The sequence below is a fragment of the Macaca mulatta genome, chromosome 12 (assembly GCF_049350105.2).
Source record: "Macaca mulatta isolate MMU2019108-1 chromosome 12, T2T-MMU8v2.0, whole genome shotgun sequence".
In the NCBI taxonomy this organism is placed as follows: domain Eukaryota; kingdom Metazoa; phylum Chordata; class Mammalia; order Primates; family Cercopithecidae; genus Macaca; species Macaca mulatta.
The window spans coordinates 63,464,373-63,486,154 of NC_133417.1; the positions used below are offsets into that span (position 1 = coordinate 63,464,373).

Below are 21,782 nucleotides of genomic sequence, written 5' to 3' on the forward strand. Positions count from 1 at the left end.
CATCTTCAGAAGAGAAGTGAAAGGGAACCGGGATGGAGTCATTTGTGGGCACAGTGCCTGCAGACACATTGTAGGCATTCAGTAAAAGTTGGGGAAGTGTTTCTAGGAATAGATGGTTGGAGGGAGAGAAGGAGGAAATAAGCCTATGTTTCTAACGTGAAGCTGCCTGTGATTGTTCTAATAAACATGGGTTCTAATAAACCCATGTTTATTAGAACAATTGCATTTGGTGGTTTAAAACAGCCTTTCAAAATTCCATGTGTTTTGTTGTCCAATCCCTGAGTCCCAAAGTAGTGAACAATTTGAGAATCATTTGAAGTAATTCAGAAAGAAAATAGGCTGTTACGAATAACATGTAATGACCAGTTATTTCTCAGAATTATAGAAGTTAGTGTGAAATTAGTTGGGCTGAATACATGATCTTCAAAATACACCATGGAACTTTTTATTTTTAATTTTCTTTATTAGCTTGTTTTTCTAATGATTTATATATTCTACCTTAAATAGAGAAGGGAATATTCATGTTAACCGAGGCTTCCCATTGCCTTCACCTAGGAATACCTATTATATTTTGGTAACCAAAGGTTCTTTCAGCAGCAGAAACGCTGTCTGCTTGATTGCTACACAACGAGGCTACTGGAACTTCCTACCTAGACTCAGGGAGAATAAGTTGACTTGCTTATACTAGGTAATACCTGGTAATTTATATAATCCTGACCTTTCAAAACAATAAAGAACTTGATTTTTTCACAATTTAATTAAGCATCTGCTGTGTGCTGGGCAAATGCTAGGCACTTGGTATAAAGAGATGAGCAAAACAGCCACAGCCCTTGCTCCATTTGAGCAATTATCTGAAATTATATTCTGTGACTTACAATTTTGAGGATAAAAAGTCTTATATTTCATTAAAGTTTATATAAGTTTCAAACTCAGAAGATGAAACTTCCTTAATATTCCCAAGAAACTTGAGGTATACTAAACATTTCTGGATGGCAGTTTCATTTACCATGTGTTTTAATGTTGACATAAAATATGATGCTTTTGAGGAAACACAGTTGGGTAATGTCAATCTCAGTGCTTAGAAAACTAGTTTAGATAATACAATTAAATAACAAAAACAGATTGAGAAGAAATTGAAATTCAGTGTGCAAAACCACTTTTGGAGTCTCAAGACAGTGATGGCCTACCCTTAGGAGCAAGACAAATGTCTCATTCCTGATATTTGACCAAGTTTTCACTTTTTCCTATCAGTCTACTTTGAAATCAGCTAAGGGTATTTCAGATAAAGGAATATCACAGAGCGCTGGAGGAGATTAGCATTAACTGGTTGACTCCACTTGCTGGGAACATGTCCCCCTGCTTGCAGCTCATACAAGGTCCTGGAATGTGAACTGTTGCTCCTGTGATGGAAAAAAGGCAAATCACACACAAAATTGAAGTTCAGGGAGTTTCTATGGAATCTAGGGTTTTCAACCAGCAAGTTTCATAACCACATAATGACTTGGGGAAAGTATCAAGGGGGTAATAAGAACTTAAAATCTTAGAAATACAGCACTAAAAGGGCTGTTCTTCCCCTACTCCACGTTCTTTGTTTTGCAAAATGTTTCCTTAAGCCCGGAGTCACACTCCTTTTTCTATAAATTTAATAAGCACTCAAAAAATACCATGAATATATGTCCTTTTTCTGGTTTTTTAAAAGGAAAAAAAGTACAAATGATTAAAAAGAAAAAAATATATAATGGCTGTACTCATAGATATAACTGCTAGCACATTGGTTTTTACTTTTCTAGACTTCTAGTCATATTGTCTATGTGTCTATATGTGTTTAATGCAAAAATGGGATCACAAGCTGTTCTGCCAGGTAGCACGGTTATATGGTGCGCGAGTTTGGAATCTGACTGTCCTGGGTGTGGTTCCAGCTCTTCGAATTACCAGCATATGTTTCTTTATCTGTAAGATAACAATGAGGATGTACCTGTTCACAAGATTGTGATAAATAATATGAAGGAGATCATATGTGAAATGCTTAATCTAGCATTTAATAAATGCTTAATAATCCATTATTTTGTTCCTGCATTCTGCCGCACTGTCCCTATAACACCATGATTTCCTGTATTGATTGGGGCAAGAGGGGTGGCAACCGGGGAGGCAGTGATATGTTTTTATGCACAAATTTTTTAAATGCACACTCTAATAACCAAGGAAAATACATAGCTGTCACTTTATCCTGGCTTATAGGACCTTATATTTTTGATATAAAGTTCTGTGTTTTAAATTTTATAAGGCAACATTCAATCAAAAGTGGCCTCGGTAAATTTTGTCTCTGTTATATGTTTTGTCTCTGTTCTAATTGCCACTTTTGAAAATAAGTAAAATAAACTGTTTAACAGCCTTTTTGGTTCCTTTTCATATATATGATACATATGTAGTTTTCATATTATCACAAAAAACTGTAGTACATCATGTAAGTACTGTGAATATCATACAGTTGTGCTGTTTTGTCTTCAAGTAGAATTTTATGTCATTTTATAATTTGCCTTAATTTCCAAATAGAAACAATTTTTGTTCCCATTTTAAATACTATCTAAAAATTAGCTTAGATAAGTTTAAATTGTATTTAAGGTTTTTATGCTTTTGTATAATTTAATGTGGAAATTAAATGTTAATATGCAAAACAGGTCCCAAGCTAAATTTTGTGACAAAATAAATAAATGTTTCATTTTTTCCTTCTTTTTCTTTAGCTCAACTGAGAAGTCATTTCCTTGGAGAGCAGCAGGTATGTTTTTTATTATATAAGAGTTATGTTTGATAAACACAAATTACATAGCCTACTCTCTTAATTTACTATTTCTTGGTGAAATAAGCCAAGCAAAGCCTTTAATAGTGACAATATTGAGCTATGTTGCTTTGGAATAGTAGTTCTTAATATGCTTAAGTTTTTAGTATCATTGAGTAAATTTGTATATGTCAACTGTAATGAAAAAGCATTGAACAGCAGTATTTTTAATATCAACCCCATATCTGAAAATTTCCTTTTCCATCATAAGAAAACACAGGGCTGACCTCAAAAAAAGTTATTATATAATGGAGAAAGCTGCTAATTATACAAGTTGGGTCTTTCACTGTGTTTATCATACTCAGAGAAAAGATGCTTGAAGTTTTCATTTTTTTAATGTGTCCGCATGTTTCTAATAGTGTGGTAGCTTTTCATGTAGTCTATCTTTTCTTTTTAACCTAAATTCACCACATAGAAAGGATGAATTACATTAAGGAGACTGTCTGCCACTTACACAAATCATTGATGTCTTCATACCCAGCCTTCACTCAGTAAATGTTTATTGAGCATTCACGTCATGTACCGGATGCTGTGCACATTGCTGGGCAGTGATGGGCATAACACACACTTGTCCCTGTCCCCTTCCCCCATGGAGCTTACGTTGTAAATAGTAATGTGAACAATGTTGTAATGCTGGAATAGGCATTGATATGCAAATACTTTGGCCCTTTTCAAACAAGACTTGAATTGAGGAAGACTTAGATAACCAAATGCCCAGTATCTGAGTTTATCTAAACCTGGTGCCAGGATTCTGGTGTTCCTTATAGTGCATACAAGACACTTGGCTGTCATACAAAGAAGTTATTTCCCCCCCAAAAAAGGTGTTAACTCAAACTGTTAATGAGGCAGAAACATGTGAAAAGCTACCTAACAGTAAGACTTCTAAACAACAGTTTAATACAAGGCAAGACACACCTTGAAATAATATGTGGTTGACTGCCAAGTAAGTATTATGTGGGAAATATTGATGTAAGTGGACAAGCCACATCTGAGATGGCAGAGGAGATGGTCTTGCAGCCTTGGGCTTGATGGACCACTCTGGAGAGGGCATTGTCACTGGGCAAGAGAAGAGACAACACAAGTGTCAGGGGAAGGGAACATGTAAAACTGGTTTGGGAGGTGGTAAGATGTGCAAAGGCAGAGGGCTGAACTGGCTGAAATTACAGAGATCTGTAAGTTCCAGGGACTTGATACTCTCTCTGTGGGGAGACACTAAAAATCCTTGAGGCAAAATGTCATATTATTTAAACATTTCTCAGAAGAAACAGCAGAGCTGTGAACTGGTGGGAGGAAAAATTAGTGACAAGATAGACCAATTGAAAGCTTATTGCAGAATTTGGTGTGTGAGATCATCTAGGCGATTCATAGGGATTTAGAGGCTGGTGTGATGGTGAGGTGGGTACGCAATAACTGTGAGGTTTTGTGTTTGGGAGGATGGTACAGTTAAAACAATTAGGAGTGTCAAAATGGAGAGCCAGTTTTAGTGGGAGTGCTCTGGACCACAGTGTGAGATGTGTTGGATTTGAGATGATGAAAGGGCAGCAAGTGACACCACTCAATAAGCATTTAGAAATGTGATTACTAGAGAAAGCCCTTATTCAAATGTGAAGAAAACACTTCTGTTAAACCAATAGGTCCATGCATATTAATACTTTATTATGTGGTTCAGACATGTGGGCCAGAGTGCTATGGATAAAGGACAACTGAGTTAGAGAAAGCGTGCCTGAAACCTAGGAGAGCAGCCTATGCCAGGAGAAAGCTGCTGCTTTTTATTCTTGGGAGGTAATGAGAGAGTGATCTGAAATCTGACCAGGGCGGACAAAGGGAGTCAGTTGAGATATGGTGTTATTTCCCCCACTTTGTCACAGCATTTAAGGTGGTTACTGAGAGCCGGAGCCGTGTCTGCTCTGTTCAACAAAGCATTCCAAGGGCCTTGTGGATGGTAGACCCTAGATAATTCACCACCTGAGCGAATGACTACTGTATACATGAATGAATAGTAAATGCTTCTTTACACTGTCCTAGGAATATTTAGTGTGCATATATTAGCTTCACAACCAAATTCTAAGCCCTTGAAAAGTGTCTCTTTTTTCTCTCCTACTTCATCCCTAGAAAATGCCCAACCTTTAGAAGGTATTAAAAATATACCTAATGCCCCATCTCTACTAAAAATACAAAAAATTAGCCAGGTGCGGTGGTGGGTGCCTGTAGTCCCAGCTACTCGGGAGGCTGAGGCAGGAGAATGGCATGAACCCGGGAGGTGGAGCTTGCAGTGAGCCAAGATTGCGCCACTGCACTCCAGCCTGGGCGACAGAGCAAGACTCCGTCTCAAAAAAAAAAAAAAAAAAAAAAAAAATATATATATATATATATACACACACACACACACACACACACACACATACCTAATGAGTAAATGAGATGAATATTTTCATTTAGTAACAAAATCTGTATTTTGAAAAAATAGATACACAAGGAAGTTATGTTTTCAAAAATGACAAGAACTATTTTTGATTCATAACTTGACTCGCAATGCCTTAAAACCTTTATAGCCTAGCAGGACGTTAGTACAGTATTGCAGGTTTGTCTTTTTTATGGCAAATTTGGCACACATGCATTTGAACTTAATTCTTTTTGTTTCTCTTAACAGCCTTTTCTTAATGTATAATATACAAATTTCTTTATTATAATAGCTTTATTGAGAGGTAATTCATACTATATAGTTTACCCACTTATAGAATACTCTTAAGTGTTTTTTAATATATTCTGAGTTGTGCGTCTATCACCACAATCAATTTTAGAACATTTTCATCACCCCTAAAAGAAACCAGTGTGCCAGTTAGCAGTCACCCATTTTACCCCCAAACTTACCAGTCTTAGGCAACCACTACTCTATTATACTTTCTTTCTTTATGGATTTGCCTATTCTAGACATTTCAGTTGAATAGAATCATACATGTGGTCCTTGTGGCTGGTTCCTTTCACTTGGCATGATTTTTTCAAGGTTCATCCTTATCGTAGCATGTGACAGTAGTTTATTCCTTTTTCTGGCTGAATAATATTTCATTTATTGATTCATCAGTTGGTGGACATTTAGGTCTTCCTACTTTTGGCTGTTATGAATAATGCTTTTATTACCATTTACATAAAATTTTTGAATATATGTTTTCAATTCTCTTAAGTATAAACCTGTTAGTGGAATTGCTAGGTCACATGGTAACTCTGTGTTTAACCTGTTAAGCAACTACCAGATTATTTCCCAGAGTGGCTGTACCATTTAACATTTCCACCAGTTAAAAATAACAGTTCTGCAGGAGAATGGCGTGAACCCGGGAGGCGGAGCTTGCAGTGAGCAGAGATAGCGCCACTGCACTCCAGCCTGGGCAACAGAGCGAGACTCCATCTCAAAAATAAAATAACAGTTCTGACTTCTCCACATCCTCTCAAACACTTGTTATTATCTTTTTGATTATAGCTGTCCTAGTGGGTGTGAAGTAATATCTCATTGTGGTTTTGAATTAAATTTCCCTGACAGCAGATACTCCTTTTTTGGGGGTAGAGGAGGTTAATTTTTAGTTTTAGTTATTCAAGCAGTGGTGAATAATATAGAGCTTGTTGTATTTTAACTTTACCAACTGCTTTCATCTCTGCTTTCTTTTTCACTTTGTAAACATAATTTTTCTCCTGGTTCTAAGTGTAATATATACTCATCAAAAGATATTTGGAAAATATTTAAAAAGTACAAAAAGTGGATAAAATTACTTATAATCAAACTCATCACTTAGCCTTTCTGTACATTTCTGTGTTACATGCAGTTTTTTTTACCTTTTCAGTGAAAATTCTTCAAATTCATCTTTAAGACTACATAATTATTTCTGAAATATTTATTGAGACAAACACTTGTCTAGCACGTAATTGTCAATGTTTAAAGCAAACATCCTTGCCCTCTGAAGAACTTCAGGTTTAATGAAGGTGAACTATAGTGGAGATGTATAACTATATTCACTTACAGTTGGGGGATAGGGGAATTCTATAAGGGAAAATCGTATATACCATATTTACCCATATCTCTAGTATCGGACATTCAGGTTTTTTCTTATTTTTTACTATTTTAAATAACAGTGTGGTAACCATCCCTGTATATAAAATTATATCGTCACCTTTGATTTGCCTTAGGCTAGAATTTCAGGAAGAAATTTATTTAAAGTACGTGAATATTTTAATGCTTTTGCTATATGTAATCAAGTTGCTTTCCTGAAAGATTGTATTAATTTTCCCTCCCTCCAGGTGTATGGGATTGATCTTCTCATATTGCCACATTAGTGTCATCATTTGTATTTCTAATTATCTGGAGAATATAGAAGTACAATATAGATTGCCCTTTTCTATTGGGGAATTAGTGTTTGATGGATAAGAGTTCTTTGTAACCCAGAGATAATAGGTGTATTTATTAGCCACGGTTCAGTTGGGAAAACAGAACCCATGCCAGGTAGTTCAACATATGGAATTTGATACAGAAAATGTACAGTTATGAAAGTGTGGGTTGGAAGATTTGAGTGATTAAACAGGATGATGAAGCCCCCAAGAGATAATGATGCCAGGAAGCTGCTATCATCCCTAGGACTACAAAGGCAAAGGGGTAGGTAGGTGGTTTTGTCAGAATCCTAGAGCTGGAGCAGTCGTAGGGGCTTCGGATCGGGAGATTTCCAGCATTAGTTGGAACCAGGAAGGAGATGCCACCCCTGCCAGAAATGTTGTTTAAAATAGAGCCAGAGAAATACCCTGATTTCCCCATGCAATTTTTCTCCTAACCCTCACCAGTCTGTACACTGGCTGAACTGAGCTGGAGAGGGCGTTTGTAGATTTTTAATTACCAAAAGCCCAGCAGACCCTGCATATAATCATGTGTTGATTTACAGCCTAGAGAGAATGAATTTAGATTATGAAGACACATTATAGTGGATGAAATAGCTAGGGCCTTGGCATCCTTTCTACTCCTTCCCCATTGCTTAAGTCATTTGACTACAATCTTCAGGATTTTTATCATGGCCAAGTAACAAATATGAGTACAAAAAAATAGAAAAAACCAGTAAGACCTACTACTTGATAGCACAACGGGGTGACTATAATCAATAATTTAATTGTACATTTCAAAATAACTATAATTAGATTGTTTATAACGCAAAGGATAAATGCTTAAGGGGATAGATACACTATTCTCCATGATGTGATTATTATGCATTGCATGCCTGTATCAAAACACTTAATATACCTTATAAACATATATACCCTCACTGTACCCACAAAAATTTAAAATTAAAAAATTAAGAGAAAACCATATATACTATTATGTGCTTAGTATTTTCCTTTACATTAAAGTTTTCAAATCTTTTTTTTACTTTTCTAGTAGGCTGAGCAATCAATCAGCTGTTAAATATAAAAATATATATAATACACAAGCGAATGTATTAAATGATTTAAATTGAATACATAATAATTAAGTGTTGTCCAAATAGCTCCTCAAGTACTCAAGTACTTTAGTGTTAGGCAGATACTAACTCAGTGGCTCATCTCCCTTCGCCACAGGTGTGTCCATAATTCACACTTAATAACTGCATAGTTCCTTATTTTTCTCAGAGCACACTCTTTACTAAAACTCATATTCAAGCCTAGTAGTTACATTTACTTATGTTTTTTTCCTTTGATGGGAAGGAGGAAGAGTATTAACTTCTAAACATGGCAATCACAACTGGTATTTACTTTCTCATATTTTAATTGTATAATGTTGTGGTTTTTCTTAAGTTTACCCACTTTTCAGCTATATTTATGACATTTAAATTGTAACCATGGCAATAAGCTATAGTTAGAAGAGGAGAAAATTGAAAATTTATGAATAAAAGAGTAAAATCTTATTTTGTTCATATTTCCTTTCTTTTTTTTTTTTGAGAAGGAGTCTTGCTCTGTTGCCAAAGCCGAAGTTCAGTGGCACCACTGCAACCGCCACCTCCTGGGTTCAATAGATTCTTCTGTCTCTGCCTCCCGAGTAGCTGGAATTACAAGTGTGCACCACCACACTCGGCTAATTTTTGTATTTCTTTTTTTTAATTGGAGATGGGGTTTTGCCATATTGGCCAGGCTGGTCTTGAACTCCTAACCTCAGGTGATCCACCAACTCTGCCTCCCAAAGTGCTGGGATTACAGGCATGAGCCACTGCACTGGCCCATATTTCCTTTTCTAGTAACTATAGATGATCTTTATAACTTTGAGTATATATTAATAATTGGGATAAAACAGCAGTGTCGCTGCTGCTTTTTCTATAAATTTTGACACTTTTTTTTTTCTTTGCTGCTTTGGCCGCAAAGATACTGAACATAGTATGAAAATCATCTATTTTAGAATTAGGCAGCCCTACTCAGCATAAATGAGGAGTGGCTTAAATGTGAAAAATATTTAAAAGACCTTCAGTCCACTTAGTCTTTGGCTGGGTCTTGACAAAAGCAAATCTTTATTCGTTTTCTGGTTTCCTATACAACATTTCACAATAGTGAAATAGAAAGTCCTCATTTGTCCTCATTTATTTTTATACTTTGCATGTTTACTTGCGGACACTTTCTCTACCTTTTCTCTTAAGTTTTACAAATTGACTTGAAAAGCTTAGCTCTTTAAAAGCCTTTCAGCAATAGGTGTATTGTTAGAGATGCAAGGGTTTGATCACTGCTTAGGAGCGATCCCTGCCTACTCAGATGTTTTCAGGATGTTACATTCTGTTGAAATGTGGTAAACTGGAACCAGCTGCTGAATTGGATTTTCAATAGCTAACCTACTGCAGCACCATTTTCTAAGGAAGAGCTTAGGATGCCCTAGGCAGAAAAGATTTTCATTTCACTTTCATTTCATTTGATTGAGGAGACTCTAGCTTGCTTGTTTGTGTGTTTATTACTGGGGGAGGGGGGCGGAAGTTAAGGGGGGTAGGACGTTTGAAAACAGAAAGCCCAAGTTTCTGAAGTATGGGAGTGGAGAGAGATACTGCCCAAAGAATGAAGAAGAGCTGCCCATTCTGCCAGACATTTTTATTTTCTCAGGTCTTTAACCTTCTTCCCTAGAAGTAATAAAGTTGTTTTGGAGCATTTATGCTTTATGATTATCTTGACTTTTGCCCTTTCTCTTCATTATTCTGTACCTCTAGCTTACCAGTGTTACATATTTGCATTCTAAAAATATAAATGCACATCTTTTGTGTTTTTTTATGAGGAGCAGTTTATGTTTCAGCTTTGTCTTTTCTTGCATGTCTTATAACCTTGTATATTCTGCTAAAACATTCCGAGAGAATGTTATGTTAGTGTTCCCTTCTGTTTCCATAATATTAGTGTGTCTGTTTTTCCATTGTTCACTTCTTCACATCTCTAAATATACAATCTATGTGTGCCGTCAAAATTTGAGGTAACTTGTCAGAACATATATAATACAATAAAAAATAAACATAAAAATCACAGAAAATATATACTAGAATAATAGGTAAAGGGTGACGAAAGTGAGAATGCATATATAATCATAATTCTTCATGAGGGAGAATACTATACAGAATCTTTTTCTTTAAATCCTTTGAATGTACCTCTTTTTTAAGAAAAACACCAACTCAGTAATAAAAATAGCTACACGCAGTATATGCTACCCATCAGAAAGAATCCATAGATTGAAGCCATGGATTGAAATTTTTGGTCAAAGCAGTCATTGGTTGTTACTTAGGTCCCCCAGTCTCATTCCGTGAAATGAATTTTGCTACAAGTCACAATATCATAGTTTTTCTGTTTGCAAGAAAAAAAAATTACTAGAGTTTAGGTGGTTGCCAACTTGAGTAGATCTGTATAAAATGCAGGGGAGGAGAATCGGCCTCAGAATTCAGCCTCCCTCTGCCCCAGCTCTTCCTAGCACATTAGACCAGGAGCAGCCCATCTTACAGAGCTGGAATGTGCTGCTCTGTCCCCACCAGCCAGTCAGCCAAGCTTTTTCTTTTTAACACTGCTGTGTTCCTAGAAAAAGAAAGTGTTCAAGAAATCGGTGGATGTTATGTAGGTGATAAAGAATTGGTACTCATGGATAAGAAATTAGAGGCCAAAAAAGATTGGAATCTCTACCAAAACAAGTGAGAGAAATTTTCTGGTTGACTCAGAAGGCACTAAGGGGTTAATAGATTTGGATGAACAGTAGAGAAAATAGTAACAATTCTAGGCAGTTAGGAGTGTTGATGTTAGACAGTATATACGGAAGGGAAGAAAAAAGACCATAGTAAAATAGGAAGTTTAAAACTGATTCCATAACTTCACAGTGCTACATCATTTATTGTGTAACATGTATTGAAGTGGTATGATTTTAACATACTATTGATTTAAATCATTACTGTGTGGAATACTGGCATTAGTTAATGTTTACTACTAAATTTAAGACTGTAGGAGCTAGGCTGTGCATTTTGTTTGTGTATTTAAATTTTGTTTCTAAAATGTATGGATACAAGTTTCTTCCACTGGGATGAGCTTTAAAAAAAAGAAAGAAAAAACCATCAATACTGAAAATAAATGACAAAAGAGAAAGTAGACCTAAGTCAATTTATCTTTTCTTTTTCCTCTATCTGGTACAAGTAATTTACAACACAAAAATTCATCAGCACATCATGAGATAAGAAGTTGACTTAAATGGAAACACTTTATGCCTCAGTAGAAATGTATTGAATTTATAAAGGAGATACAGTAGGAAGTGAGTATTGTATTGTACATGTTCATAAACAGAATATTAGGTCAGCAGTCATGTATAAAGGACTATTGAGGATTTTGGACGCCATCATTTATTGTAGCCATAAACTTTACAAATGACAAAACTTTATCATATATTTCTTCCTGTTTCTCTTCTAAATACAAGGATGATAAGAATTTCGCTTAAAATCAGCTGTAGAGTACGAGTTTCTCTCCCTTATTTTTTGCACGTCCATTTTAGCCACACAGTCATGACTGCCTTCTTTCCAACTGCAGTGCGATAGCTTCCTGATTGCCACTGTAAAAGCTCTTCTTAACTTACTGTTTTAAGATGAAAATAAGATATGATTCTTTTAAAAAAAAAAAAAAAGAAGTCTAGAAGAATCTGAATAAAAGGTAGAAATTTCCTTCATTCCAACATGTTCCCATACCATGACCACCACACCTACACAACTAACTATACACAGACACAACGTATAGGAAAAAGTCTGGAATAATGAAACAGCCCAGACTGTTACCTGTGTTTGTATGTATGTCGAAGTATCCACACACATTGGAGTTGTTTGTTTTGGTTTAACACAAATAAAGATACACTCTATGTTGTTCTGTGACCTTTAAGTTTTTCCCCTAACATTACAAAATAATGGATGTGTTTCTATGTCAGTATATAAAGCCCTATTTCTTTTTAATGGCTAAATAGTATCCATCGTTTGAAAATTTATATAACCAGTTTCTTATCAGTGAACATTTTGTTTTTTCCAGTTTTCTACTTTGTCCGACAATGGCAAAGATTCTTTCTGCACACATATGAGTGTCTCTGATAGGATTTCTGTAACTGAAACTTCCTGGACAAGGGTGTTTACATTTTAATTTTGGCAAATATTGTCAATTTGCCCACCAGAAAGCTTAAGAATTTATGCTCCTGCTGATAGCACCTGGTAGTCCTAGCTGCACTTACTATGTTACCAGAGTACAGGAATGTAAATCTTCATGAATACTTAAAATTTTAATAAGTTACTAGGCTTTAACAAAAACATTTGTTTCAAATTTCTCTATATCATAAAACTTAGGAACAGATTGAACGAAGTAAGATAATTTTTAAATATCATTATTAACTATTCATTAAATCATAACACTCCATGGAAACTTGAGCATACCCCTGACCATCATGTTAATTAACTCGTTCTCATGGAGATTGGAGATCAGCATGACCTTAGAATTTAGTAAAATTCTAAGTTTCCTGTCAATTTGGCTTTCTTCTGTCTTCGTAGCTGGCTCAAAATGATCAGATACATTTTTCTATCACGAAAAATGCAACAACCACTACCAAATCAAGCAAAAACAAACGTTTAAAAAATCACCGTTAGATATAATTGTGAGTGCCAACAACTCACTCCTGAGGTTCCTACACACTGCTGCACTGTAGAGTCACCTGTGGAGCTACTAAAATCTTGATGCCCAAGCATCACCCCAACACAATTCAGTTCAAAAGTCTGAGCTGGGAACCAGGCGTCAGTGGGGTTTAACGAGTCCCCAGGTGACTCCAGTGTGCACAGTTTGAGAACCACTGCTTTATTCTAAAACCAAGTCATTAAAAAGAAGAATTAAACATTTATCCTACCTGTCCTGTTCATATTTCAGGATAACTAAATAATTCTAGCTATTATGTAAAATATTCCAAAAGAATTCCTGCTGATAAATGTAGAAAGAATAATAAAATTAGAAAAATCACCAGTTTGCAAGCCCTCATGAAATAAGTCAAGCAAAAATTGTCAATGGATGCGGAAACCTCTTAAGTTCCCAACCCTAGCTGTGCATTAGAATCACCCTGGGAGTTTTTAAAAATTCCGGTATTCAGAATACAGCTTAGACTGATTGAATTGGAATATCTGAGTGTGGGACTTGGACAGCAGTAGTGTTAAAATTCCACCCAATTTTCAATGCAGGTGATTGCATTTTGCAACCAAGGTTGAGAACCATTGCATTAGGAGACAGGTTGGTGGTAAACTTGACAGAAGGATTAAGTTGCCACTACCTGCATTGCCTGATAGATCTTAGCAACCCTGAAAGTTGTGATATGAAAGGTGTCATGTACATGGCACCATTCATAAAGTATGCTACCCACAAAGGCTTGACCTGAAAGCTTTTAGCTATAACCTTCTGCTTAAAGAAATAGTGTATTTAGAGGAATAAGTAAGTTACATGAGAAAACCATCAGACAAATTCAGGATGTGGAACAACTTAAAAGTGTATTGCTGCAGTTTCCTCAGTGCATCAAAAACATGAAAATGAAGGAATGGGTGCCCCTTTCTAAATTGAGGGACTTAAATAACAATTGTACTCAAATGCAATCAGTAAACCTTATTTCAGCCTGAGTAGTACAAGCCAACTGAAGAAACACATTCCAAGACATCTGAAAACTTTGAATTTGAACTCACTATATGGCATTATGGAATAATTATGGTTTTATGAAGTCCTTATTTTTTAGAGATACAAACGGAAATTTTTAGCGTTGAAATGATCCAATGTGAGAGATTTGTTTTGAAATTATATAACAAAGGAAAAAGATAATGGAAAAAAAGTATGCATAATGCTGATAACTGTTAAACCTGGAATACATTATACTTTTTCTTTCTACCTTTATATATGTTTAAAACTTTAAAAAATTAAATACAAATGCTTTAAACAAAAGTTTTGAAATATGAGGTTAAAAATGGTGTGCTGGAGTGACATGGTAAAGCCAGCAAAATTTTGACCATATTCTGAAGGTCAGCCCTGACATAAATGGTATGAAGAAGCCAACTATGAAATGGATGCATGAGTTTCCCAGCCAGTGCATATTATTTAATTTGTAGTTTCCACATATTTGGGATTTTGTGAAATGAATTTTTATTGAACAAATTACCTATATTATACAGAAGATCAGCCTTTCAAGTTTAGAACCATAGATGTCTCAATATGTTTGTCATGGGCCACCACCAAATAAGAGTATTAGATTTTGCCTTAGCAAACTTACACATAATATATGAACAGATCCCCAAAAGCACATTATATGAAAATCAAGTATCCAGTTTTAGCCTTTAATATTTCATGTTTGATATAAACATGCCAAATATTTAAACTGCCTCGTGCTTTTAGTGATATGTGAAGAAATGTGCTACTAACTATCTAAAATAAAATAGAAATTGTCAAGTCTGAAAACCCTTCTTTTTCTATTACTACCTCCTCAAAACACAGAGCCTTCGTTCCTCAATTTATAACTGTTGCTTTGGGACACATCTGAAAGTCACCCTCTATAATTTCACGTTTCATTCTTATGACAAAGTTAGTCTGCATGTGGCTTTATCTTAGTATATTTTACCAAAGAAAAAAAAAAGATAACTAGTGGAAAAATATAGAAGATCTTATTTCAAAAGAATCGTTTCTTTCTTTTTGATAGTGAATATCATCCTTTATAGGTTTGTGTGTTTAAGAAGGCTTTTTTGGTTTTTAACAAAAGGAATCTTACTTTGTATCTCCCACTGACAGATATTCCCATTTCTATATTTGGTAACTTTTTTTTTCCCAAAGAGAATAAAAAGTGTCTTTGAAAAATATTGTAGGGTGATTTTTGAGCACTTAGTTGTATTTTCCATAAGCTGACTTTTTACATTACAACAGATCCCTTACTTATCCCTTCTTCAGCTTTCCTTGATAGGAAGCGAGACCCCCTCAGCCATTTATGAAGCCCGTTAAACTCAGTATTGGGCAAGTTATGTCTTGTTCATTTCATTTTGTATTTATAATTCTTAATTCCTTGTTGTTTTTCTTGTTTTCTTTTTATAGGTGTAAAGTATAAATTTTTATAGTAGGTGTGACATCTGTATTTTAATTAGTATCCAGACTGAAAATACTTAACATTCATTTTTATATGACTGTTAGTAGAAATTTCTCTTCAGTTTATTTTTTGTAAAATTTATTTTTAATGGTTTTATATTCTTGGACAGAATTTATATATGACCAGGAGATCTCTTTTAGTTTAGGCATTGTGGAAATCACTATGATACCAGTTTATGCATTCACAAAATTTGCTTATACTATAGATTTGAATCCAGGCAGTCAAGCTTTACAGTGAATTTCAAGGCAGACTAGTTGATGCTTAAAGCAGAGTTTAAAGTGAAGTAGAAGATACTTCATTAATGGTTTCCATTTTCCAAGACCTTTTATGCAACACTTTTTAGACGGGTAAAATTTTTAGAGCCATTGCCTTATTAATATTGAAAAGATAATATAAATATGCACAAGACCCAAGAATCTAGAAATACTTAAGAACCAGACCAGAAATAGTTTCAAGAAACATGGTCTTTCTGCCTTATGTCTTTACTTCCACTAAAATCCAACTTTTAAATGATATCTTATGTATATAGTTATATTTGAGTCAACAAACTCCAAGTATGTGTAATATTCTTAAAATATCTGTCAACTTGTATTTTCTCCTGTGGAGGAAGGAATACTATTGGTGCTTCATGTTTCCATCACCCTGAAACAACGTTTCTCACTCTGAAACAGGGTTTCCCAGTGGCCTTATTCCCTCTGATGATAAGCTTGCCTGCTATAGAAATAAATCTTGTATGTCACAGAAGGTATAAAGAGGAGAAATCTTTTTGGTGCCACCACCCATGTTCTCTTCCAGAATTTGGCTTTACTTTTTTGCCATAGGAGGCACTGGACGATTTCTGCACCTCTGTGGAAAGTAGACTCCCTTGTAAGCCTGTGATCCTACAGGAAAGGAGAGCCCCGTAACCAGACAGGAAGTTGAGTCCATGTAACACAGCATTTTCTACTCTTTTTTTCCACAAAATGTTGCCCCTCTGCGTATGACAGCCTAACCTCAGCTCACAGGCCAGAGAGTTGGAAGAAACCATCAAGGAGAGTATCATCTGCCTTAACATCGGGTGCTATTGCCGTCCCAAGAGTCCTGCCGGAACTCACACTACACATTCTTTATGTAAGGGCAAACCCCTAAATACCACAGCAACTCAGAACAGACTCAAGCAAGGAGAACCTATCATGAGGTTCCAGTGTGCTGGACTATGAAAGACTAGTCACAGGGTTGTCTATACTAAAAATCTCCTTACTGATCTCTCAGTTCCTGTTTCCATGGTGATTTTACACACACTACAGACCTTCCTCCTTTCATACAGCAAGACATAGATTAACAAAGCAGAACCATTTTAATAATTTCAGGTTCATTAGAGAGGCCTTAGACTCTTTTACTAAGCATATCTTCATACACACTCTGTATATTTGGGGATGTACATTATAAAAAAGATAAAATATCTCACTTTGTATTCCATCTTTTACCATGAGCTTAATGAGGTGGATGATATACCAGATTTTCGTAGCCCTACAGTGTTATTGTCCCTTACCCACTAGTATTTTTTATAGATGCACCATAACACTTTTTCTAATTATATATTTTTAAATATTAGAGCACTCAAATGAAATGTAATAGACAAGAAGGCCCATGATTCCAATAATTTTGCAGTCTTTGGCACAAATGGAAATTTCATTCTACCTTGAAGCTTGTTCAATTTCTCTGTCTTTAGATATACATTTTCTTCGAAGATGCTAATTTGATGTTTGAAAGTTCCCCATAGTATATTTCTGGTGTCCCAGAAAACATGTTTGTGATTTTTTTTTTTTCTTAAGCAACACATGTTGTTCAGTACACTGATTAAAGAAGTAACATTCACATGCTGTTTGCCATTTTTACTTATAAAAATGTCTCTTGATTTCTTATTCTGATTGTGCTAAATTGTAATATGCCAACTATTTAATTATAGGTTACAGCATTCATCATGAAATGGTTAACTGCATACGATATGCCTCTGTGTTTCTCTAGTGAATTTGACTAACATCTTTCATTCCACATAGCAGAGGTTTTTAAAATTCATTCATCTTAAAGTAAGATTGTTTAAATAATACATAATTGGTAAATGTGAACCCTACCATACTACAGTGAGAAATACTTTATCCAGTAAAATTAGAAGATGTGTTTTCTGTTTACCTGAGATATGATGTCTGTGCATACATAGGTTTGTGCATGTATATAGATAATTTGTGGATTACAAGTTTTCAAAGAAACAAAATAGTAACACTATTTTGAAAACCATTTACATTTCTTTTCATAAATCAGAATAGATTTCAGGATACTTTGATCTCTGCAGCTATTCTTCATTATTGTTGGGCTCTGCTAAGGAAACAGAAAAATAACTGGATGGCCGAGCACAGTGGCTCATGCCTGTAATCCCAGCACTTTGAGAGGCCAAGATGGGCAGATCACTTAGGGTCAGGAGTTTGAGACCAGCATGGCCGACATAGTGAAACCCCGTCTTTACTAAAAATACAGAAATTAGCTGGGCATGGTAGAACACACCCGTAATCCCAGCTACTCAAGAGGCTGAGGCATGAGAATCACTTGAGCCCAGAGGTTACAGTGAGCCAAGATCGTGCCACTGCATTCCAGCCTGTGTGACAGAGACTCCGTCTCAAAAAAAAAAAAAAAAAGAAAAAGAAAAAATAACTGAAGACCTTATTTATAGTATAGAAGTTGATTGCTTTATAGTTCATATTAAATAAATCTTTTATTAACTCTTACTTTTATATTTACTTAAAGATAGGTCACAAAACCTAAGTCCTGTCCTTTAAACCTGAGAATTTTGTATTTTAGTGTTCTAGTTAGCATCTCAGTGTCCTTTTCTATATTCTTTTTTCTAGGGTGGTGCATTAAAAAATATATGAAACAGAGTCAGGTCATAATATTTAAAAGCAATATGGCTCTTATATTACTTTTGGAATAATTTTGTATTGTTTAAGATACTAATTTCATGAAGTTTTATTAGGGCAACCAGTATGGAATCACATATCTCATGATTCGTGCTTTCTCTGAGGTTATTTATTTTAAATAGCTTCTCATAAGGAAGAGTTTAAATGAGCAAGATTGTTACATGGTTTCTGAGAATATGTTTCATTGAGTGGAAAGACACAATTGCTGAGCTACAGTTTTTAGGGTATATGTTCCTCTTTTTCGTTTTTTTGTTTTTTTTTTAAGCTCTGAATAGCTTTCTTTAAAAAGTAGGTGGGCAGCTTACATAAAATTTTAATGGTTTTGGTTTCCATGGTGAAAAATGTTGAGACCCTGACACTACATGCTACCTAGTGTTTCTAAACCAAAAGCTTTAAAATATTAGTGTCGCAGATTTTACCTTACATTTAACTAACGCTGAGAACTATCTGAACATCTTTTTTTTCCAAGACAGTATATTTTTCCATGTATGTGAAGCCTTGAGGCTACCACAGTGGTACTTTTTATCTGTAGTTTGTTGCTAGTTCATATTTGCTTTCCCAGGGTTCCATTCCTGATGGAACAAAGGTTGATTGCTGCATAGCTCTGATTTCAGGCCAGCACCTGTGCAGCTATTCCCAGCTATTCCAATTCCTTAGCATTTTACTTAATCCTTAGCAAAACTCCTTTGAGAATTACTGTATAAGAATGTTTAGAACTCTGGAAACTCATGATAGAAGCTGTACAAATGAAGCAGAGCACTTTATGGTATTGTCAGCCTGACAGTGACTCAGCTCATGTTTCAACGTGTACCAGGGAAACCATATATAATCTTTAATCTTTGCTGAAATTCCAAACTTAAGCAATCAGAACTGGCACAGAATTCTACCACATAGAAGCATTCTGTCAAATAATATAGCAGGAGGCAGGTCGTTAAAAACCTATACTAAGAATGTCAGCTAATCTTTCCAGAGGCTAGGAAACAAAATCTTGAATTGAATCTGACATCAAGTTAAAGGTTTATAATGCACTGGGATTTCCCACTTCTCCCTTAAACCTTGTATTCACCTTCTAAAGCAGCTTAATCAACAGTCCCTAAAAATTTTACTTTGCTTTATATAGCCAAACTTCATTGAACACAGTAAGGTAAAGCCACAGTGCAATGCCAGGCATGAGTCAGCACTCAGTAAAAGGAAGCTGCTGCTGTTACTAGGAGTTTGCTTGTTCAACAAATATTTACTGAGCACCTACTGAGTACTCTGCACCATCCTAGACACTGAGGATATAACAAACCAGATAAAAGTCTGTCTGCCCTTGTGCAGCTTATATTCTAGTGGGGAGAGATGGTGATAAGTGCGATACAGAAAGGAAAAGCTGGCCTCCTGTGGTAAATGGATGCTACTTAGATGTTACTTCCTTTAGGAAAATTTTCCTAAGCTCCATTCCCCCAGACACACACACACACACACACACACACACCCATATCTTCTCTCATAACTGCATAGGGCCTGGTGTGTAGTAGTCCCAGAGGGAGAAAGGGAGGGAGGAAAGGAGGTAGACATTTAAATCTTTAGGATTGTATGTTAAACTCCAAATGTGATAAGAATTAAATTAAATTAATTAAAATCTTTGAAGTGAGAGTGAAGCAGCATTTCTGAAAAAAAGTTTGTTAATATAAGGGTTAAATGCGAGGAAGAAATGGCTTGTATTGAAGTCCATTGGAAAATAGGAAAATATATTTTGAAGATATTAGAGAAAGAAGGACATACGGGAATTAAACTGGGAAGAGGCAGCATGATCTATACCACCTAAGTTTACAGCATAAAAAACAGAAGTTTGAATGGGGTTTGTTTTTTTCAAGTTCAAGATGGCAAATGGTACTGTTAAATTAAAGGAGATAATGGAAGAGATGGGTTTGGCTGGAAGAAACAATGATTAGGTTAGACTTGCCCATATTCCTTTAAAAAAGACTAAAGGAATAAAATAAGCAGATGAACAAGAAAGTTTTCATTGCTTGGCAATTCTAAAACTTTGTATAGAGTTCCTTTGACTGTAGGTGACATGAAATATAACATAAAATGTGCTCTACCTTCAGAGGCTTCATCACCAAGCTCAATAATATGAATGTTGTGTAATTTTTCATTTTTAATTGTTCATAAGATGGAGGACCCTTCTTAAAATACTTGGTCTCCATTCTCAGTCTTTTAATCCCTTGGAGGAAGGTGTCTGAGATGTCAGTTTTCCAAGGGGAACAGGATCAGTTTTCAGATTTTGACTTAATATTGAGACTTATAATCATAACAAACAACATTTATGAAATTCAGCAAAATATATTAATGAAGTATAAGTTTATGGAACACATTCATATAGTTAACAGTCAAATGTGCTGTGTAATCTGAAAATACAGCCTTGTATTAGCATACAGATTCTAAGATGCTATTGACAAATGTTTGAACCTTTTTTAGCAAGCTTTTATGTAATATTACTATGTTTAGCTGTTTAAACTTTTCTTCTTACAGATGTGCCAAATACTGGTGTAAGCAAACCTAAAGTTTCTGACGCTGTCCATCCCAACAACTATCTCATCAGGACAGAGCCAGAACAAGGAACCCTCTATTCACCAGAACAGACATCTCTTCATGAAAGTGAGGGTCTGTTGTGTTATCTTTTAAGTATTGGATTTGCTTTTAAGATTTTATTCTTGAAAGCGAGTGTCAGAAGTGTGTATAATAAAGATATTTCTTGGTTTCATTCTCACAGGATCATTGGGTAACTCAAGAAGTTCAACACAAATGAATTCTTATTCTGACAGTGGATACCAGGAAGCAGGGAGTTTCCACAACAGCCAGAACGTGAGCAAGGCAGACAACAGACAGCAGCATTCATTCATAGGATCAACTAACAACCATGTGGTGAGGAATTCAAGAGCTGAAGGACAAACACTGGTTCAGGTAAGCTGAACACATCAAGATCTCTGCAAAGAAATACCCTGCGGCCGGGCGCAGTGGCTCACGCCTGTAATCCCTGCATTTTGGGAGGCCGAGGCGGGTGGATCACCTGAGGTCAGGAGTTCAAGACCAGTCTGACCAACATGGTGAAACCCCATCTCTACTAAAAATACAAAAATGAGCCGGGCGTGGTGGCGGGCGCCTGTAATCTCAGCTATTTGGGAGGCTGAGGCAGGAGAATCACTTGAGCCTGGGAGGCGGAGGTTGCAGTGAGCCGAGATCGCACCACTGCACTCCAGCCTGGGCGACAGAGCGAGACTCCGTCTCAAAACCAAAAAGAAAAAAAGAAAAAAAAAAGAAATACCCTCCTAGTTGAAGATCTGTTATAGGTATTTCTTATTAGAAATCAATATGTATAATTTTT

At 35.7% G+C, this 21,782-nt stretch overlaps 1 protein-coding gene across 31 annotated transcripts in view; it reads left to right on the top strand.

The window, feature by feature from the left end:
- Window positions 1-21,782, top strand: part of PKP4 (plakophilin 4) — a 229,254-nt gene that overhangs the window by 147,181 nt on the left and 60,291 nt on the right. For 18 of the 31 annotated variants that reach the window (XM_077956234.1, XM_077956241.1, XM_077956215.1 and 15 more), the window contains 3 exon segments: window positions 2,742-2,776; window positions 20,930-21,061; window positions 21,171-21,361. In XM_077956234.1, coding sequence (XP_077812360.1) covers window positions 21,203-21,361 — 159 coding nt within the window. In that variant the 5' untranslated portion in view covers window positions 2,742-2,776; window positions 20,930-21,061; window positions 21,171-21,202. 31 annotated transcript variants of the gene reach the window in all.